The 22320-nt window shown below is 39.7% G+C and overlaps 1 protein-coding gene across 1 annotated transcript in view; it reads right to left on the bottom strand.

Annotated features, from left to right (window-relative positions):
- KCNH5 (potassium voltage-gated channel subfamily H member 5) overlaps window positions 1-22320 on the bottom strand; it is a 160162-nt gene that overhangs the window by 96087 nt on the left and 41755 nt on the right. The window contains exons 5-7 of the mRNA XM_037396078.1: window positions 21342-21457; window positions 17172-17564; window positions 1317-1746 (exon numbers count right to left, since the gene is read on the bottom strand). Of these exons, the coding sequence (XP_037251975.1) occupies window positions 1317-1746; window positions 17172-17564; window positions 21342-21457 (939 nt within the window). The remainder of the gene's footprint in view (window positions 1-1316; window positions 1747-17171; window positions 17565-21341; window positions 21458-22320) is intronic.

Below are 22320 nucleotides of genomic sequence, written 5' to 3'. Positions count from 1 at the left end.
AAAATCAACCAGTGGCACATACATAGGTTGTAAATGTCACCTTTGATACTGCTACGTGTACTCCCCATCTTTAACATGGGTTTCAGAGATTAAAAAAGAAGAGTATAATCCACCTAGAACAAAGCAGGTTGCAATCTCTATTTCCTTTCTATTTACCGACGCCATGTATCTATTTTGTTATTACTATTATTATTATTCATTATGTTTTTATGGCGCTCACCCCATCCTAAATCATTTACCACAGATGCTTAGCTCGTTCTGTGAGACCCTCCTCTGCAGGGCAACAGAAGTCCCCACAGAAGACAAGGGAAGTACATATTAAAATATTTAAAATGTTCTATATCCACTTTATTCTCCAAATCCCCAGCCTTCTGTAAATACCACAAAGCAGTTTCAACAAATGGCTAATCAGCACCTAAAGGTTTTGTATGGCCTAGCTGCAATAGCTCATTAATGCTCTAGCTTGGGGATTTGCTTTTTATGGACTTCGAAATGTTTTTAAAACACATCAACCCATCATGTAAAGATGCTGTTCAGCAGAAATTTCATTGCACCACGCGGCAAGCAGAGTCCTAAAACTGCAACCTCTCTTTTTAAAAAGCATTTTAAAATCTCCAGACAAATGACTTTAATCTTCTAAAGATCTAGAAAGACTGTAGCAAGAAAACTTCCATTTTATAGTTCAGTATTTCTCTGAGATGAGCTCGAAGTGTTAGCTGAGATAATTATCAGGGAGATTATGCAGATCTTATTTTCAAAAGGTTTTGTTTGGTCTCATTACATAATTGCTTAGTGTTTGTATACAGCTCGGAAAACAGCATCAGGGAAATACCAAGAATTATTTATTTAACAGAAAAATAATTGTCCCAAATGATATTAACATTTTCAGCAGTCTTTATTATATTTTCAAGATTTCTGGTAGCCTGGAGAGCAGCTGAGTGATCTAACCTCGACAGCACATGAAAAGAGAAATGTGCCTTACCACTATTGTTTTTAGACTAAATCAGTGGAGCTGTGAAACAGTGGAAACCAGAGAAAAGGTGCAATACAGCGTCTTATGATTCCCTTCCCTTCTAGCTTTGCTGGTGACAAAAGTCACCACATTCAGAAGAGAAAATCAGGACTTGTTGTAAGACAAACCAGCGCCATAATGTACACAAACACTTTATGGAATCACTACATGTTTCAAGAATTGGCTAAACCCACTTCAAACGTTGCCAAGCCTGTGCAAGTTTAAAAGCAAAACTCAGTCAGACTACCTGAATTCAAATATACAAGAATTCGCAATAAACGCAATAAAATCAAATTCTACTTACAGCCAACCATCATCATGGCCACTGAAAAAATCTTCTCTCCATCAGTGGTTGGTGCTATGTTTCCAAATCCTATCGTTGTAAGGCTTGTCATGGTAAAGTAGAGAGAAGATATGTACAAAGAGTCTTTACTGGGTCCTCCTTCCCACTGCCCTGAGCCAGTGGTGTTGTATCGATATGGTGTCCCGATACTTAGTGCCAACTGGTAGAGCCAGCTATCTGTTTTGATTGTATTAGTGACTTCATCTATAACTTCGTAGTCCCCAATGCTGTACCATATACAAGCTAGCCAGTGGGCCACCAGTCCAAATACACACACCAACAGTACCAGTACAGCAGCACCATATTCCAGATAATGGTCCAACTTCCTGGCAACTCGACCGAGTCGTAGAAGACGCACCACTTTTAAGGAACTGAAGAGGCTACTGATCCCCTAGAAAAGAATAAAAATTATTATTTCATCTGAAATATCCCACTGGTTAGCACAGAAGGCTGTACAACGATTCCTACATCTGCTTTAAATCTTTTTATACAATTTTTTCATGCCTCAGGTGACATAATACAAAACCAAACCCTCCCCCCACTGCAGCACTTTCATCCTCATCAAGGTAAATCAAGTTTGGCACTCAGTACATGGATAAATTACTTCTTTCAAGCTCAGTCTTTCCAAGTAACAGATGAGTTCTGTGGGATCCAAAGAAAGAAATGGTATGTTTGTTACAACACGGGAGCGATTCGATCATTTGCCAGTTTGAAGTAAATGGGAGACTCTTGTTCTGACCTCCTGGAGTTCTAACGCAGTGGAAGGGCAGAGTCACAGACAGAACTACACCATCCAAGTGGATTCTTTTTGAAGCTTCTCAGAAAACAGTATTCTATTAAATCCAAGCAGAGGGTTGCTGTTCTGGCCAAAATGGGGGTCGACCTACTTCAACAACCCTTAGCTTAACAGACACTCAAGAAAAACGTCAGAAAGTATCTGTAATGGGTAACTACAGAGAAATCTGCCTGCTGTTCCCCTCACCCACCACAAAGTAGCTGGGTAACTTCCTCCAGTCCAACAGTCTCCACCTCATTATCCTTCACCACAGCTAACAGAACGCTGAGTATTTCGTTATTTATAAGAAGTCTCACTAAAACAACATGGAACTAACAACCGTGGGCACATCACCTTTCTGAGTGAGGGTAACACAGACCACAAGGCACTGGCAAGAAAACCACACGCCTTTGCATATAAGGTTAATTTCCTTTCTGATCAAGACATTGCAGTTATTTTCCTAAAGCAAGTATCTGTGCAGTGTCTTCTTTCACACAAGATAAATGAAGTACAAACAAATGAAAGTACAAATATTTAGGGAACAGAAGCACAGGGACAATCAAAAAGTTAATATAAACATCTGAGAGGGAACAAGAAATGTGCATGCCCTCCTCAATGCACAAATTGTTTGCAATGTATTTTAATAGAATTAATAAATGCAGAAAGAGAAGAAAAATATGTTCCTGATCTATTGCAATCCCATGATATACCTAACTTGTGCATTAAATTAATTAGTGGCTCAAAATAGAAGGTTTGTAAAGGAAGGTTTCTAATATAAAGCATTCAGAAGCTGAAGACATTTAATTTAAAGTAGAAATTAAGACATAGAAAGCAATGAGGCAAACATTCCTAGTTACTGTGCCAAGATTAAATTGCCCTTTTCTATGCATCATTATCAAATCAGTCTAGTCAAAACACTGGCTAATTATATTATCAAACAGTAAAAGACTGGAGTTTCTAGAGTTTTCCATACCAGAAAAACATTAATCTCTTTTGCACCTCTGTTTCTTTTCACAACTAATGTTTGAAGGGTAACATACATCTGATATTTCTAGATATGTTTGACAGAGTTCTTATATGCTTTTCAAATCCTGCTGTAATTTGTTTCAGATCCTCAAATCCTTAATAAATTGAAGTTCTGTATTTGCATTCAAGCTCTCATGATGACTAATACCATGGAGGGAATTGGAATTTTCCCATTTTGATTTCTGTATTTTGCATTTACACAAGACACAGATCTAGCTTATCATTCTTATTTCCACCTAGACATATATGTACTTACTTGCTTTGGGATATATATCTGTGAGGCAATCCCAACAGCCAACTTGCCCAATAAACTGGGAAGTCCTTCACAATATTCATTACACAATGGACTGGGAACAATGGACTACTAAATAAGAGTCATACCCCACAGAAACAGTATCTACATTAAAAAAGAAAAGTATAGAGTAGTTTAATAGTGTATTTCACTAAATAAATCTGCAGTTTGTTTCAGCGAATTAACCCTGTTCTGAAAGTTTACAACTTGCTGTGAAATCAGAGGCAGAAAAAAGCTGGGGTTTTTTTGTAGGATTAGGTCCTATTGTGTTGGTCAAGAAGATACACATTTTACTTAAACAGTCACTGTTCATTCCCAAGATGAAGGCTAGGGAAGGAGTTAAAGACCTGGAACTTAAACTTGGGAGTCCCATTTCTGCATCCAGTAGTTCATCCCAGTGGCAAGGCCTACACTGCACTTTCTACTGCCCAAACCCAAACTGAGTCAACCCTTAATCAGGAGAGTTTGTCTGACACTCCATCGCTCATCGATATTACATCTTCCCTCTAAGTTCCATGGACAGTTTAGCAGTGGCACAACTAATATAAAAATATAGCATATATTTCAAAGTCTGGGAGAAACTTTGCACTGTGATCTTTTTTTTCCCTAAGCACAGATATCAATCACATCTCTTAAGTATAAACCAAAGAGAAACGTTTCATTTTAGCTGACATTGAAATGTAATCTTTTCAAAGAGTAATTCATTTAAGTAAGTTTCACTGTAAGTCTTAAAGTCAGTGCAGTCTCCACCCACTACTTTAAGGTCGAAAAAACAGAGACATATTTATGAAGTATTCACATTTCATGCATTATCTTGCAAAATACAAAGACAATACTGAAAGCTTTACAAGCCTAATCCAGAAAACACTACCTAAGAGTAATTAAGCATATACTAAATGAACATGTGATACATCGCACTGTTAAAGTACTGTGTTGAGTCAAGCTGATACCTTTATACTTTAAAAAAAAAAAAAAAATGCCTGACAATAAATGCACAATTGTTAATACTCAAAGCTTTTCTTAAGATTCAGAAACAATCCCTTCGGTGGAAATTCTGTGAAAGACTAACTGCCTTGAATTAAGTTTGGGCTGTTAAGAAATCCAGTGTTCTACGCTGAACTGATTGCTGGCTGCCCTTAATTTCATTTTTCTTTTAACTGTATTTATGCTCCATAATGAGTATTTTGGAAACCTTTCTACTAAAGGATGAGCATCTGCTCTAACATAACCTCAGCACTCAAGGAACAGAGAGGTGATTAGAAACCTTGTATGGAGCATGCAATCCTGTCTGGCACTAGCCTCACGTAAATAACGCCTTTTTTTTATGCTGAAGATCCAGCCTTCTGGGAGAAGCATTTCACTCTGTTGCTGTATTCAGTCAGTTGGGTCAACTGTAATATCTACTGGTCTGTGTTCTCTGACTGAGAATATCTCGTTATGTTAGGAACCATCCAATTCTGCCCCTTGAGGTTTTCACTAACGTATTTGATCATGTCTTAATCAGATGAGGGCATTCAGCTTGCTCATCTTCAGCCATCTCAGCTGTAGAAATCTTTTACCTGAAAAACCACCTACTTCCAAATTGTACTTTGCGTGTCAAATTTGGAACCAAATTCCTATCTGACACGTATCAATCAATTTAAGTGTTACAAGTGTGAGCCACTGGAGACTTTCCCAGTAACTTCTAAGGCCACTGTATCAGGAGAGGACACAAGCAGTAGCTCTGAACCAGCCCTTTTTGTACCACCGGTTCTACTTAGCAGACAGCTGAAGCCACCACAAAGGATGTAGACAATGTCAAATTTATCCAGAAAGACATTTTTGAGGAATGGATGTTCAACTTTGGAATTAAATGAGCCACTCATGATTAAAAAAAGCCCAAGTTTATTGACACAAGTGCCTTGCAAAGTCTGTGTTCTCCAATTCCCTTGATATACACAAGTAAGGAAATCCAGTTTGATAGTGGAGGCACCCAGTCTGAAATGCACAGGGACCCCTCCTTCCTATTAACATTACCCAAATATTGCCAGTTCAGATCCCAGATGTTACCACATTGTCAAACTTCGGTCTTCCAGGATGAAAGACAGTGTGTCTGCATCTAGCTAAACTTACCTGACCACAAGACCAAGAAAGCTGTTTCCAGCAATTGCAGTACACGCTGTGGGAACAGACCTCTGCACCTCAAGCAAGCACAGGAGCCAAGTTCTCTGGCACTTAATGAATCCCTAATAATCCAGGCAATAGGAAGGAGGAAGCTGTTAAAAGTTATGTTATACAGGCGTTGAGAGCCAAACATGAATGGGGATAAAGGGAACATTGTCACCAAAGGAAAATGAAGGTTAACAAGTGCAGTAAATCATTCAAGTTAGCATGAGTGCCAAAGACGTCCTCCTAAAGCAGGAAGGAGAGAGAGGAGTCTGTTCTATATGAAAGGAGCAGAATAGCAGAGCTGTGTCTTTGTAAAAGCCGAAAACTATTTAATCAGCTGGTTACTTGCTAATCTAGTAAGTCTCTTCTGTGGTAAAAAATTATTCCATAAGTGTTTAGAAAACTAAAGGACAAAACCAGCCATTATTATCTACCATCTAAATAGACTAAAATCTGCTTAAACCTCAAAACTAAATTCCAGTATGATGAAATGGTAAATTCATGCGCTTTTTTTTTTATTTCCTATTAGGGAACAATGGTGTTTTTTTTAACTCAAGGCATTTTTTCAACTAGATTTCACTCCATGATTTTTTATTTCTTTGTTATTAGCTGTGGGCACATACGCAACCACAACAAAAATATGAAACATGCATTTTAAATGTGTTCTAAAACTGAAGTCCTCCTGGCTCTGGAAATGGGGATCGGTACTGCATCATTTAACAGGAAACACTGTCTCAGAAAAGGTCAGAGAAAAAAAAAAAAAAAAAGAACAGCTTTTCACTATGTTTTCATGATAAGCACATTGTGGTTTTGAAGAATTTATGGAGTGGCCAAAAACCTGAGCTGGGTACCTTTCTATGAAATGCTGTAGGGGATGCTGCCACTGCAGTCAAAGGTGTGACTGCTGCGTATACAGACCTTCTTAAGCTAAATTTAAGCTCATATGCATAGTGTTGCTAGACACAAGCAATTACCTGCATTCAGCAATACTAGTCATTAAATGATCAAATCCTCCGAGGCGTTTGCAGCCCAGGCTGAGGTCTTTATCTCTGTGCCACAGCAAAACGGTTTCACATATGCTCAGCTCGAGCACACGGGCAGAAGCCACAGCCACACCATGACTGAGCTCCAAGCACCCTCCTGGGGTGGGATTCATCTCACATAATGCCACAACCTTACGGCCAACCAGCCTATGTGAATTGTCCGGCTTCCCTCCCTGGTGAGTGAAGGGAGAGGCATATCAAGAGTGATTCAGCCAGCGCATCTCAGACAGCCGGGATGGGATGAATCACCTCCTGGAACTGTCCTGTCTCTCTCCCCCACCACTGAATACAAAGAAGCTGAAGCCTATCACACAGTTTAAGGAAGGAGAAATTAAACCCATCCTTAGAAATCTGGATAGCCCAGATCTGGGCAGCATCCAAACCCATATCGTGTTATTACAGAGACAGATATTACGGAGCTGAGGCATCTTCCTCAATATGAGGTTGGAGAACAAATCTTACTAATAACAGTAGGCTGAGATTTTCTGCAGATACAATAGTGTACTTGTTTCTCCATTGAATAGCCAATTATTCCACAGAAAGTGATGCTACACTACCCTTGGTTCTGACAGGGTTTCACAGAAGTCCCCATTGGCTTAAAGAAGGAACTGAATTAGTTCATAAAAAAAATGTACAATCACAAAGTAAACTGAACTGGGGTTCTTGATCTCAAAAGGGAAAGAGCTGGTAAATTATTAATTATAATATATTGAACTATAGACAATAATAACTGAAGACAACTGGACTGTGAAAGATAGGAGAGTCAGACACCGGGACACAGAGGACACCCAGAATCTCAAAAGGTAAGAAATATCCAAAGGTTGTACCTCAAAGAAGGGGGGAAAACTTGTAAAGCTGGGCATCAGTTATAAACGCATACATAATCACCCCAAGGAAGAAAACAGAAACAGAGGACTAACAATATATAAGAAATAAAAAAGTTGATCAACAAAAAGCTACACCTTAGAGGATAAAAATAGGGATAAAGTGAGAATTGCCAAATGTCAGGCTGAACTCTTCCTTGTAAAGAACATTAAAACAAATACCCAAAGATTTTTCACATTCATAAATGAAAAAAGAACGTAAGTGATCAAGCTGCAATAAAGTAAAAATAATCCAGGCTTGGGTGAAAAATTAAATTAATTCTTAGCTTTAGTTTTCAATGATGATGTTGATGTTTTCCAGAAAAGCTAATGCATCAAGGAGGAAATAAACAGATACATTACCTGAACAAATGTTAAGGGAAAGAGTAATCAGAAACACTGAGATAAATCAAAATGCTATCAGTGCAGCAATAGGTTTGCTAAGCTTAGGTTAGCTGGGTACTAGCCAAATTCTCCTGATAGCTTTCTCTGACAACTCACCCCATTTTCTAAACAAAAGATAAGTAGTATTTCAGTAATGTAAGGGGTGAAATTATTAAGAAACACAGAGAAAGCAGGGACCACAACTGGGATGGTAAGGTGACTGAGGGACCACAACTGGGATGGTAAGGTGACTGAAGAACTTGTGAAAAGGATGGCAAAATGGAAACCATTAAAAAGAAGCCTAGCAAGGGTTACAAGTGTCAACTCTCGGTGATTTCATCGGTTTCTTAGTGAAAGCAGCAGAAATATGATATTGTCACAAAATCTACTGATGGCACACCTTTGGAACACACTGTCAGTGCAAAGAATAACTGAGTGGGAATAAAGGAAAATGTGATAAAGCTTAACAAGGCAGTCTCAAGGCACCCATTACAGGGCAAATTAACAAAAATGTCTACAACTACAATGATCTTTAGCTGAAGATGACCGAGAAAAATAAATATTTGGGAATATGGGTTAATCCCACAGTGACTCAGAGCAATCAGTGGGTTGCACTCACAGTAGAGGTTAATCCAGTTTCAGGACGGATGAGTTGAGTGTTTCCAACATCAAGAGGAAAAGCCAAACCCCAATTACAAAGCAAAGATGAATTCTCGCCTGGAGTAATACGTACAGCTCTGTGTTAAACAGATGTACTTAAACTTAACTCCACACAGAGAGAGGCAGCTGGAATGGCCAAGAAAATGTTCATAAAATTGCATAAATGAGGTTTCTAGACATGATCAGTTTTCCTAGATTAAGGAAAGGAAAACAGGCATGTTCATGCAGGGGGAGGGGGGGATGACTGTTCTTTTGAAGCACATTGAGGAGATAAACATGAGGGAAGGAAAAGTAGTATTTAACCAAGAAGGTCAGCGCAGGAACAAATGCACAGACCGCAAATTAAGGCAGACTTGCAGACACCATGTGTTAAAGTGGATTTTGACCATTTATGGGAAGAGTGATACGATGAACCTGCCCATGAAAGCCAATGGCTCAGTGACTCAAAAGGTCCCTGTGAGTTTTACCCCTATAGTATTTTTCTGCTTTTGTTTTTATCCTTTGAAAAGTCAAAGTGAGGCAAATACACTCTCAAAGGGAGGATGCATGTCACCTCAGCCTAAACTATACCACGGAGGAGTCTGCAGCTGAGCTAGTCGCACTAGTGTGTCGTTACAGTCAGTGGTGAGAAACAGGCATTTTAGGGCAGGGTGACGACTCAGACCTGTTTTGAAGGTGCACCTTAGAACATGAGGAGCCAGACCCTGAATGTGCCTGCATCTCCTTGTGGACCATGCCTGGCCCTGTGTTTCGTTAGATGAATCCCATGCTTAGTACAGCTTGAAATGTAGTCCATATACTTTATTTAAAGAAGCATGGGCAAAAATTCCATTACCTTTCCCTCACCAGCAGTAATTATATATTAAAAAAAATAATTGACCCAAACAAATCACTTAACTGATTTGTGAAGTTAAGATACAGCACAGCATTTGGTACTGAAGCAGTGAAAAAGCCACCATTTTTGTAAACCTTGAGCAATCTTCACAGAGCAGTTGTTACATGATGGTACACAAAGTAAAAGAAAACAAAGTGCCTACAGATTTTGGGAACAACTGAAATGGTGAGTCTTGCCAACAAGAGCCGGTAAGCTGCAGGCACATACCCAGAAGGTACTATTCCGTACAGTACAGGAGTGCTGGAGGAGTATCCAGGAGGACTTATAGGCTGTCTGAAATTTAACCAGCAAATCATTCCCAAAATAAATTTTTGAGCTTAGCTACTTAAATAGAGCTTAGCTCTAAAATCCCTGGTTAGCTCCTTAAATGCTTCTTTACTGGAGTTAATGTTAAAATTAATCTGCCAACATATCTCAGAAACCCTTCTTTTTAGATAAACAATTAATGTAATAAAATTGCATAGTTACAAATCAAAACACTATAATTAAAAAAAATAAAAAAGCAACATTTCTGATTTATCATCGCTGTAAGAACCGAATTTAGGATTGCATTCAATTTTGCAAAACCACATGAGAGTAAGGGGATTTGCTTTTGCACAAGCTGTCTAGATCCTGGGTCCAGATACAAGCAGAGTCCATCTAATATTTGACCTTGCACCACTGGCACCAATGGGAGTAGTGACCGCAGTGAGTGCAAAATTGAGTCCTCACAGCAAAATGAAAGTAAGTAGGTTTTCTCATGCAGCCTCTGAAAGCACCTCTAAATTTATCGCTTGAGATTTATTTTTTCCAGAAGGATGGGTGAGCTTTTCATACTTTTCCCCCTAACACAAATGTCAATAAGCTATAATATTATAAATAAACTTCTAGTGAGTTGTTTATGGTATAACTATACAATGCAATACATTTCAAACATTGAATAACTGAGGTTATAAAAAGAAGGGCAATTTCAAAATATTTCTTCCAGATTCAAGTTAAGGGGGATGTGGCATCTTTGCACTATTTATTTGTTACTGTGTCCATGTGCTCAGCTGGGTGAAAAAAAAAAAAAGAAAAAAAAAGAGGATGATATCATGAAATCTGATAATTTTCACTTACTTAGGGAAGGCAGACAGAGGATGAAATGGGAGGGAGAAGGTGTGTCACATTGGTTGGGACAGCTTTTGAGCAGTATGCGGAACTTAGCTGATAGTTTAATGCCAGCAACAAACCAATTTTCTATGCCAATATAGGAATTAAAAAAAAAAAAAAAAAAGGGAAAAGAAAAAGTATCTGGAGAGAGTAACCTGAGCTGCAATGGTCCTGCAGGTACTTCTGGAACTACACATAAGCCTGCCGCCAAGGGGTAGACGTAACACACAATAAGACTCACACCAAGATACAAGGCTGTCTTGCTAGCAAAACTTTGCTAATTCTGATATTAGCCATGCAGTTAGTTTCTCCATTTTGTGCAGAGTAATTGCCAGTCCCTAAGCCTGCGACTCTTTTCCTCCCATTGACGGCTGTGCACAGCAATCTCAGTAATATGGATTTGTGCTATTCCCATCAGCATTATTTCAGTGAGTATCTGACCGGATTATTTCATTTGCTTCGCCTCTTTTGTAAGAAAAGGGATCACGCAGGACTCAAAGCTTCCCTTGAAAGTACTCCATACACAATTTGCCCCAATTGGACTCTGTATCACTTAATACAGCTCTGACTGAAGATCTGATTTACATGGCTTGTACCCAACATCTGCTTCCCAGTAACATATACAACACATAAAAAAAAAAGGGGGGGGGGGGGGGGAAGTCCACTGAGATATAATTAAAGTTCAGTATGCCGTAATCCACATCAGAGCGGTGCACCATGAGGCTACCAGGTCACACCCATCTTGTGGGACAACCCTGTCTGCCCTCCCTCCCATCCCCGCTCCCCCTCCCCTCCATCAACTCCAGTTCAGATCCTTCCTTTCACAAGTTGCCCCTCACATCAAGATGACATCCATGTGTCTCCACAGGGGAACCTGCAGAAATATCCCAGACTTTGTATAGCATTAAAAAAATAATGGTAATTAAACAGTGGCAGAACTTGAATAAAACCTTAGCTTGAATAAAGGCTAAAGAGACGTGGTGCAATTCTGCAACTAAGTACAAAAGGGCTGACAGGGATGAAGAAGTGACAGTGGTGAATTATAGCTGACCACCTACGTAATATATGCCTAAGGTGGATATATTTATATTTGGAATTATTATTATATGGTATTATTATATTGTGGCTTTCCACACACTCCAGCAGGATGACAGTATTCTTCATATTTAATTGCCTTCTGACTGCATAACAAAGGGGAAAATGCCAGGTCCCAGGCTTAGCGCGTCTTGTCGTTACGTTGCTAGGAGTTTTCATCATAGTTTAACACTTGGCTGCAGCAGGGATTTAGTCCTGGGAATTATTTTCTTCATGTCAGCCACCTAGATTTAAGAAGGGTAGCTAGCCATAGACTGTTTCAAAGCCAAAACCGCATGCTGAAACACACAGTTATATTTTCACCTTGAATATGCCACTCAGAATGGGGTCCATAAACCCTTCTTCAAATATCTCCTGAAAAGGGAACGTTAGCAGTAAAGCCCTGCAGATGTGAATATGGCTAAAATAGTTTTTCTCAGCTTTTATTTGCTTTCAATTTACAGATATTGCTATTTTAGTTGCTATTAATTGCAGTGACAAAAAGAAATTTCTGCCACCGCTGAAATAGATCAATAATAGTAATTAAAAGAAGATTACGATTACAAGGATTCCATGCCCTAGTATGTCCTGCACAGATCACTAAATTTTAAAGGCCATTGGGTCATGCAGTCTTACATTATTAAACAATAGACATAGAACTTCAGAGTTTTAGGTCGTTTAAATTTGTCTGCTTTCAATTCCAGCCATTGGCTCATGAAAACTAATTTTTGCAGAAAGGATGATCTTTTATACAACCCATTTGAAAGCCATCGATTTGACTATCTGTATGTATTATCCTGACATCTGGTCCCATTCTTCACAACATGTGCCATGTCATTTTAGAGCCACGTTTCTGGCAGAGATGAGATCAAGCCTCTATGTTTTGTTTCATTACAAACGCAGAAATTCATGAATCTCAATGAAAATTCCCAGAAAATAAATAAATAAGTTAATAAATACATAAATAGAGACACCAATATTTTTCCAAACAGCAAAGGAGGCTTTTTCAGCTGTATTTAACAATTCATTTGGGGAAGCATTTTCCATTTGACAAAAAGCTTGTCCATTCACCTAGTAGCTTTGGGCGTATTTATTCTATATACTAATTTACAAAGGCTCAAATGCAGCCCTCAGCAGCACTGTATTAGCTTGCGTGTATCTGAGTGTGAGTACCTGAGGGCCTGCCAGCTCCAGGTACTCTCCCAGCTGCATGGGTCCATGTGGGGACAAGAGCCAAGCACCTGCACAACATCCTGGTTTCCCTGGGATATAAATCCATCTGGTCCCAAAGGGAGCTGTAGCATGGTTTGATCGTATCTGAACAACAAATGGGATCAGCATCCTCAGGCACACGGTAAACCCATCTGCTGACTATCTGCAGTGTGACTGATAATTTGACTTGTATGGAATTGATGGTTACCCATTCCATAAACAACCTTTTGGTAGCCCAGACTGACAGTTATTGGATATTTACATCTCTCTAGTAGGTGGAACCATATCTAGGTTAAGCCTCAAGGTAACATAATTATCTAGCTTCAAAAGCAGGGGCTTAGATTTTAGAAACATAAGTGATGGTGCATACACCAATGGAAGAGTTGATACATACAGCCAAAGTACTCAGGGGAAAAAAATGAGAATCACAAGTGACAGGTAACGCCAAGACAAAAATCGAACTTTCAGTCGCTACGTACTTCACAGCCTAATAATGATAGCAACTTCGTGTGACCAGAATGGACGGGGTTTGAGCAACCTGGTCTAGAGGAAGGTGTCCCTGCTCACGGCAGGGGGGTGGAACTAGATGATCTTTAAGGCTCCTTCCAACACACACCACTCTGATCATCTTTGGATCCAAACACCATATTCCCCATTACTCCAAACTCCTTTTTTTTGTTGTTTATTTTTTTCTTTTAATTTAAAAGAAGAGGCAGACATGCACTTTTGGACTAAATCTGAAGTTTCAGAGAACTTTTTTACTTTTAAAAAAATATTTTAAAAAACAGCCTAGTTTCAGAGACTCTGAGCACACATCCTCCATTCTGGTTCATACCTTAAAAACTGGCTAGATTCCTCAGTATGTTTTACAGTGTCCTTTCTCACACTACTACATATGAAAGGTTTTCAATATGGCTTTGGTTTAACTAGGATGTATTTCAGTGCAAATAATGTTTCCCAATTAGAAAAGATGCCAGGTATTTTTCTGATTTCTGGGACTATCACCCTACCAATTTTCTTAAATAAAGTACGTATCTCACTAAGGATTCCACTTTCCTCTCAGCTCATTTTTCTCCAGCCTATTTTACCTTGTTTTCCTACCCTTTCAGTACCACTTACACACTTAATTCCTCATCCATCACATCAATTTAGATCACTCTGTGCTGTGCAAGGTATCTCTCTCTCTCTCTCTCATTATCTTACCTTTCCCCTCCTTGTCATACACCCAAACCTCCCTGAGCAGACTGAAAGAACCTGGCTCTGTAACTCCAAGCATGGAAAACTACACTTCTAATTCTGCCTCAAACCATTTTAATCCCCCCAAATTCTCAATTTGTGTCATAATTATTTTCATCATATCCTTCTGTTAAGGCTTTACATCTTCTCAATAACAACATAACTTTGATTTGCAGTCATGTTTCCCTCAGGTGGGAATTTCACAACACTGCAGCCTTGGCCTAATGTTTTCCGTGATGGAAAGGACACTGTTCCTACTCCAGCCAAAACTAACTGCCTTTGAAGAACTCCAATCCTCAGTAACAAAACTCACATTTCCTTTCTTCAAACTCCTTTTTTAAAAATCTTTCAATTATGTCCTTAATTCTGACATTATAAACAGCACTCACCTGCATAAGGCATCTCATACAAAGACTCAGCAGCCTGTGCATGAGAACCTCCAAGCACCTTTATCACGTATAGTAATGTACATATACAACAGAGACACAAACCTTAAAGTTCCTTGGCTTTATCCTTCCTTATGTGTGAGAAACCTGCCCATAAGGAGGAAAAGAAACGGCCTGCAGTGATGTCCTCCCCACCTAGTCCTGTATCAACTAACAAAACTGCATCTGATGCTTTATGTGGAAAAAGGAGGATGGAGGTGGGACACACGAGGGAAGTTTGGAAAGCCACCTTTTACTCAGCTGGCTTTTAGGGCTAATCACTCTGATTTAGGTCCATCCTTTGCCACCATACCAAGACCACAGAGAGCACCAGGACTCTGCCCACAAGGTCTATACCACTAAGCTCTGATTTTCAGTTAACTTTCACCGAAGTGCCACAATCACCTTCTTTAATGCTAAAGACAAATGCCCTCATCCAACACCACGGGCCAAGATAAAGAACTAAAACCTACCAGAATCAAGAGCTAAAAGAACTCTGCTCTCTCCTACTTGTCCTAAGGAGGAAACACTCACCTTCTAATGAGAAACACTCTCCTTTTAATCAATCAGATTATTTCTTCCAAATTAAGCTTATTGATTTAGTTATTCTTTATCTATGAACAGTGTTTGAGCTCACTGCTGCTAGTGAGCGAGAAAGTTAAACCCCAGAAAAGAAAAGCCAGTTAAAATAAATGCTAAAAGTCAAATGAAGATAAAGAGCATTGGTAACTACAACCACCCAGAACACACTGACCGCCTCAGAAGACTTAAATGTCACAAAGGAAGACATTGTCTCTCGCACACACACAGACACGCACACACACAGACACAAATCTCCACTGGAAGACAGAAAAAAGGCAAAATGTTAACCCAAGAAGAAAAAACTGACTGTTTACATACCTGTTTTCATAATCCCTTCAATTATTTTCAGGTACTAGGGGAAACTGGAGGTGGAGGGCTTTGCATGCTAGTACATAAGCAGTTACAATACTCCAGTGTCTGCTGGAGGCTCCAGGGCCATAACACCCCATTTCATGAGAAATAAATGTTACTATCTGTTCTCTTAAAAAGGAGTCGATATTTCATATGTTTGAAGGTAAATGACAGCAGCTCCAGGATCACTGGAGCTCATGATACCTTGCTGTTTTTATTACATTTTGGTTAAAGTTTGCCACTTTAAGCATGCCTCAATTATAGTGCACTATGCCAATGATCCCCTTCACTGTCACAAATATTACAGATAGCTTGTTTATTTTCCATCTATATGTTAGAGAAAGAGGTTAAGCTCGTCATCTAAATCTGTACTGCTTGGGTACAGAAATTTTCTGTTTGTTTTACATATTAAAGCACAAAAATCTGGAAAGAACATTGCACTTCTATAAAAATCAGGTTTCTCAGTCTGAAATTGGCTATTTTATAAAGCTGTATTATATTTACAACCTTGATAATAGCACCTCCTTACACACCCTGACTATACAACCTGCTTTCAGATGGGGAGCCCTCAGATGATCTTGAATTTAAGCTGCAAGTATTATCACTTCTGTCGTATTTGCTATAAATAAAGTGGAACAATGTCAAAAGATGGTACTCAGCAAAGAGACAGGGATGGAATTTTAAAGGAGCTCTACAAAGTCTGCACTAAAAAATAAGAACGTAGATTTTATATAGTGAGGATACAGAACTGCAGAATTTGAGAATTAAAAAAACCAAACAACACTACTCAATGGTGTTCTAAGAGAAAGCTGTTGAAATGTCAAAAAATGAACAGAGGCTTTTTCATCTCTTTACGGCCCTAAAGAAAAATTAAAACAAGTCCTAATGGCATTATAGTTGCAGTTTAATAATGAATTTTCTCTACGCTGACTTGTGCATGCATTATGTTGTAGCTATTGCTTGTTTTCTCTATTATCTTAGGCTACAAACTCAATTTCATAAATGTTAATACATTTAGCAGTTAAAAAGCTTTAATTTAGTTTCCATTCAAGACATTTATGTCTTCTCTCCTCAATCAGTTTCTACAGTTTTTCTAAAATTCCAACAGTAGATCAAGAACTGTTTAAAAAAAAGAAAGAAAGAAAGAGATAAACCTCCCTCTCAATCAGATATTTAAAAAGACATCACAAAAAAAAATTACAGCATGGTTCAAGAATTCTAGGGCAGGATTTTAAAAATTCTCATTCAGAGACATTCTGTATTTCCACGTAAGTCAGTGGCAAACTTGCCACCAGCTTCAGTCAGAGCAGATACAGAGTTTTGATTATTTACATTAAGCTGTATTAGATTGCCCTGCAATGGATTAGGACTGCTCAAGGGCAATCACTGGCTATGAGCTTAAAAAGGAGGCTGTGGCAGGGGGACATCTCAACTGCTCCAGCCTATTTGGATATGGATGTACAACAACACTTTTGCATGAAAAGCGATTCCAAACCCCACATCTATTAATGCACACATCCACACATGGTACCCAAATCTTAAGATACCTCTTCTCCGACACAGGAGTGCCCCGTAGGTAAAATCCAGCAGCTTAAGGCCACCCCTCCATATTTGCACAGAGCTTCAGTTGCTTCTTATTGCTGTCAGATGCCTGGGAGCATGCACCTAAATTAACTCCTAATTAAAACAAGTCTTTTGAGGTGGACTGCAATCACTTACCTCATCCACATTCTCAAAGGCATTGATGATGTCATATGGTAAACAGGACAGAAGATCAATCACAAACCATGTTTTCAGGTAGTTCATCCTTATGAGTTTAGGATCAGATATAACCTCTCCGCCAGGGCCAACAAAGGTCGTATGAAAGTTCAAAACAATGTCAACCAGAAAAATAACATCCACGACGCTGTCCAGCACAAGCCAGGCAATGTTGTTCTGTTTTGTCTTGAAGGAGACATTATATGGAACCATAATTGCTGTGTAGAAGGTTAGAATTAAGATGACCCAGTCCCAAGTGGTCTTAAAAGCACAATAATGCAGTATAATGTGTGGTGGAGTCTTTGGAGCTTCTTGCTTGTACTGAGGAAGAATATCAGATCCCAGCTGAAGAACCTATAAAAGACAGAAAGCAAAAGTTACTGTTTTAATGAATATGATCCAATAAGGGGATTTCTGTAAGGAACAGCATAAAGACAGGACTGTGTTCATTGAACACTGCAATTCAACCTGCAGTTTCTAAATTATCTGATGTATTAAGAATCTATGGAGGCAGCTGCCACTTGATGAATAGGAACAGCATAGCATCTAAGGTCTTTGCTGACGGACTGAGGAGAAACTGACACAACAGCTTATGCTCTGCAGTTATACACACAAGTATTCCTTCATATCTTGAAGTGTTACAAGACTAACTCTTCATGCCTGACCCCTTTTTTAAACCACTGTTGAGCCAGAAAAATACCCTATCAAAGGTAAATCAGACTTCAGCCTTGTTGGCTCACCACCTCCTAAAACAAAGCATTGCGCGCACAATTTCTGCCCTAACACCCTGGCAATATCATGCTTCCTTCTCACCTCCTTCAAAGAGTTTTTGCTTTTACAAGCTCAGCATTGCTAGTAGGTTCTCTTTTATTTCTCCTAATTACTTTTCTTTTTTGCATATGACTATAACCTCCTGCACATGGACTTTTGTAAAAAGTGAAACTAGAAACATTGCAAAGGAACCAAGCCAAATTTGCTTAAGACATTCCTCCCCCCAGATAATCTAATTACCTCTTGTCTCAGTCCAACACAAGAAACAAAAGCACAAAGGAACACACAACATGACAATATATTGCACTGACAACTGAAAGATTCATGTCTATTTTGGAACTAGTAACACTTTTTACATTTGGAGATCTCAAGTCTGTATGGGATAAAACATACAATCCCAGCAATTTTTAAACTCATTTCAGCCCTACACCTGATGCACCATCTTTGCAGGGACAGTTGGATTGTGTATGGCAGTCCTATACGCGTAAAAACTATCAAATGCAGGATGTTTCCTCAGTGAAGAGGAATGAATGGCTCTGAATAAACAGCACAACAACTAAGAGTATGAATACCACAGATAGAGATTTTCCATTAATTCTTTGCAGTCTTATTTTTAAGATGAGAAAGCCGTTACTGAGATTAGACAGCAAAAGTCAGCTCTACTCAAAATCTGTTCCTCAAAAATCACCAAGGGACAACAACAGCAGCCTGCCTTATTCTGTGTTGGAGGATGTGGCTTCCCAACATGTCTAATCTGGCCCAATGTCAGACTGTGATCTGATAGGATGCAAACCTGCTTCTGCCTACCTATTCCCACCCTCCCTAAGGTCACATTTAGCAATTTTGTTCTGTGAGGAAAGTCAGTTAAAACCAATATGATGAAAAACTAACCTACTGTTACATTAGTTAGTCATTTGTTTTCTATGAAGTCAGCTGAGTTGCACAAATTTATCCTGTAGCCAAAAAACCACTAGACCCCCAACACAGGCAGCAGTGAGAGTGCAGCAGAGACCTCCAGGAGACCATGGCTGCTCCCTTTGCCTACAGCCTCATATCACACCAGCTTTGGTGTAACAAAAAGCCATGTGTTGAGCTCCAGCTGAAGAGCAAGGCACACCGAGTTGTGTGGTCCCAATGGCACTCTAGAGACCCTCACAGATGCCAAACCCCTGGTGAGACTCATAAAAGTATGAGGCTCCAAGTGTCCCTTCCTCAGTGACCAGGACAAGACTTGCTAACAGCATGCCTGTAATGGGCCAGCAGGCAAGGTTCAGCTGGCCACTGTGGCACACTGAATGTCCTGGTGGATCCACAGGTCCTCCCCTGGAATAAAAGCAATGATCAAACCAGTCATTTTTTCACAGCAGCCTTTGTGCAAATCCATGAAACTTCTTTTAATGTCAAAATTGTCCCCTGCACTTAACACACCATTTTGGCTTTGACTTATAAGCTGGTCATTATCTCCAGTTATCTCTCTGGACTCATCTGTGGTCAACACTTTCTGTCATAACGAAACAGTACTGGGACTTCTCTCCTTGGTTTCTCCAGACATACTTGTTCCCTGCCTTGTTCACTGGGGCAGAAGCTGGAAACAGACTCACTATAGCTGGAATAATAGCTACTGAGGGCTCGAGCCGAATGCAATGAACATATGCTTGATAGTTCCCTATGCCTCTAGTTGTGGAGTGCTTAGGAGCTCCCATGATACTGTAAAAGCATAATTATTATTCTTAACATAATATCATGCTGAGTTTGACATGGTGAGTGGGTGGCAAGTGGCTGTGGAGACCACTGAACTATAATGATTATTTCTTTCATGCTGCATGAATTTTTAATTTTAAACCACTAAAGAATACACAGTATCTTGTTAGCTGCATTCATCACAGACTCTCTGAATTATTCCTGTATGCAACTAACAAAAATGGCCAATAACTGCTAAGCCTGATAAAGGTGGGCGGTATTTTCTGCAAGGGATGAGCTGTGACAATAACACTCCTCCACAGACACAGGAATACTGAAAACGGGGCCTGTACAACAATGGCGTGCCTGCACTCTGACAGCACTCTACAGCTCTAAACAACTTGTAAGAGAGGGGACTGCACACCCACCAAGCAACCTGTTCCCGAGACAACCTGCTCTCTTACATGAGCTTTCCTTACTGCCTGATCTAAACTTTCCTCGCTGTGACTTAATGCCATTACTTTTTCTCTAGCTATAGTGGTCCTCATGAACAATTTCCTCCCTCATCCTATGCAACTGCTTTAAGACTTATTTGAATATTGCTACCATATCTTCTCCCGTGTTTTGTTCTCTAGACTAAACCAATAATGGATATCAATGGATTTACGAACACTGAAATGTCATGAATCAGAAAAGCAACATGTAAGAGAAACTTATCAGTCATTCAAGCTATTGGTATGGGATAATTTAAAGGAAAACATCACAGAGCTGACACCTGAAAGCTGTGGGTTTCCATTCTGATTTTAATTTAAGTAGAGGTTTTATTATCAAAGTCCACGAAAACCAGAAGGGGAATGAAAAAAATAAAACAAACCCCACAACAAAAACCAAACACATTTAAAGCTGCTACCAGTTCTTAGCATTGAACACAGGACAAGCTCTCTGGCAGAAGGTGGTAGGGCTGTAATTCAGTAGCCCATGTATTTTGACCATATAATTTTGATCTGGATATTTTTCATTACCGATGGACATGACGACAAAAGCAGTACCTTTGTTTCATCAGTTAACCTGAAGGCATTCACTTGTTGCACCATCTGCACTGTTAAGGAGATGTTTGCAACCTGCCAAAGAGTTCATTTCATCAGTTCTGAAGAAAAAAATGAGGAGCAAAATACTGCAGGAACGACTATACAAGAAAGTAAAGATAAAGGTGTATATGTAGTCAGCGTGGCTGTACAACCCCAGGTACCCAGACATGGATGCTTCCAAAGAGGTTTCTCAAACAATCCCATTTCCCTGGGAGAGTAAGTGACCATCCACAGGAATCAAGGACATCAATCTGGTTCCATGTTGCTGTGAGACAGCATGTAAAGGAGCACACTCTGCACTCCAAGTTAAGCAACAACCAGCAAACAGAACTGCATGCACAGAAACAGGGCCACGTAAGTAAAAGTGACCCATGGAGACTGTTTTCATGACTGAAAGAGCATGGCCTGCCCCAGAAGCGTGGGCTTAGCACACACTGCTGCTTCAGGATAAACAGAGGAGAGGTTGGGAAAATGAGAGTTGGGAAATATTTTCCTCTAAAAATATTATTTATTAATGAGAATTAGCATGGGGTTTTTCCCTATGTCTCTTCCTGCCTTATGAAGCAAGCAGGCTGGCGTCTGCCCCACTTACTTCGGCTAACCGGGAGTGTTTGTGCACCACCTCAGCCTTGTTCATCGGTGTCAGCTGCTGCAGCACACTCCGACTGTTCGTCAGGGCCCGCGTCAACCGAGCAAACTTTGTCCAACCTGTGGGAAAGAAGAAAATCATGTCAAAAGTACTCGGAGCTCATTCATCGCCAGTAAATCTCCTTTCATGTTCCCGATACCAAGTCTCAGACTTGAATAGTTTCTCTAAATTGCTGCACAGCACAGCTTCAGGCTCCAAGCTTAAAGACCTTGCGAAAGAGGAAAAATATTGCTGCTTCAAGGCAACCACGAGTAAATCTGAGTAAAATCACAATGCTCTGGCTTGTTCTTTCTTCTGCCTTTTGGAGACATTGTGTTAGAGGGATCACATTGTGCTTTCACCCTTCTGGGGAGTTACTGTGCTGCTGAAATCTAATTCTAAGCCACTGAAGTCAATGCAAAGGCTTCCCTAGTCTGCAAATCCTGTTGAAATAAAATCCTCCCCACATCCAGAAAGGTTCCTGCTGACTCAGGGCCACTGGAGCAGCCCCAAAAGTCTGATCCTCAAGTCTTTACTGTTTCCTGCCCCAACAGGTCTTCAGGGATAAAACTAAAACTTTGAAAAAAAACTATTAAAAAAAAAAAAAAAAAATCAGTGAAATTCAGGGCTACAGCAACAGCAATGCTTCAGACAAAAAAAAAAAAAAAAGACTTTAAAGAGATTTAGCACTAGATTTTAAATGGCATTAAGAAATACATTTAGCTGCTAAACTAATGATAAACAGCTGCCTTAATGGTAGCTTGAGACCCACACACTGGGCCACCCCTGGGGAATTTTTTTCTGCAGCATTCAGAAAGGAGTAATCAGAGTTTGTTACTGACAGCAGCACCAACCCGAGAACATGTCAAGTCAATCCTGCTGGAAAAACACCCAAATGTGACAGCTGGCGTGGATATGTCAACTGATGAGGTAAATCAGCAGT

Source organism: Falco rusticolus, chromosome 7 (assembly GCF_015220075.1).
Source record: "Falco rusticolus isolate bFalRus1 chromosome 7, bFalRus1.pri, whole genome shotgun sequence".
Lineage (NCBI taxonomy): Eukaryota > Metazoa > Chordata > Aves > Falconiformes > Falconidae > Falco > Falco rusticolus.
This window is presented reverse-complemented; position numbering and strand designations above follow the sequence as displayed.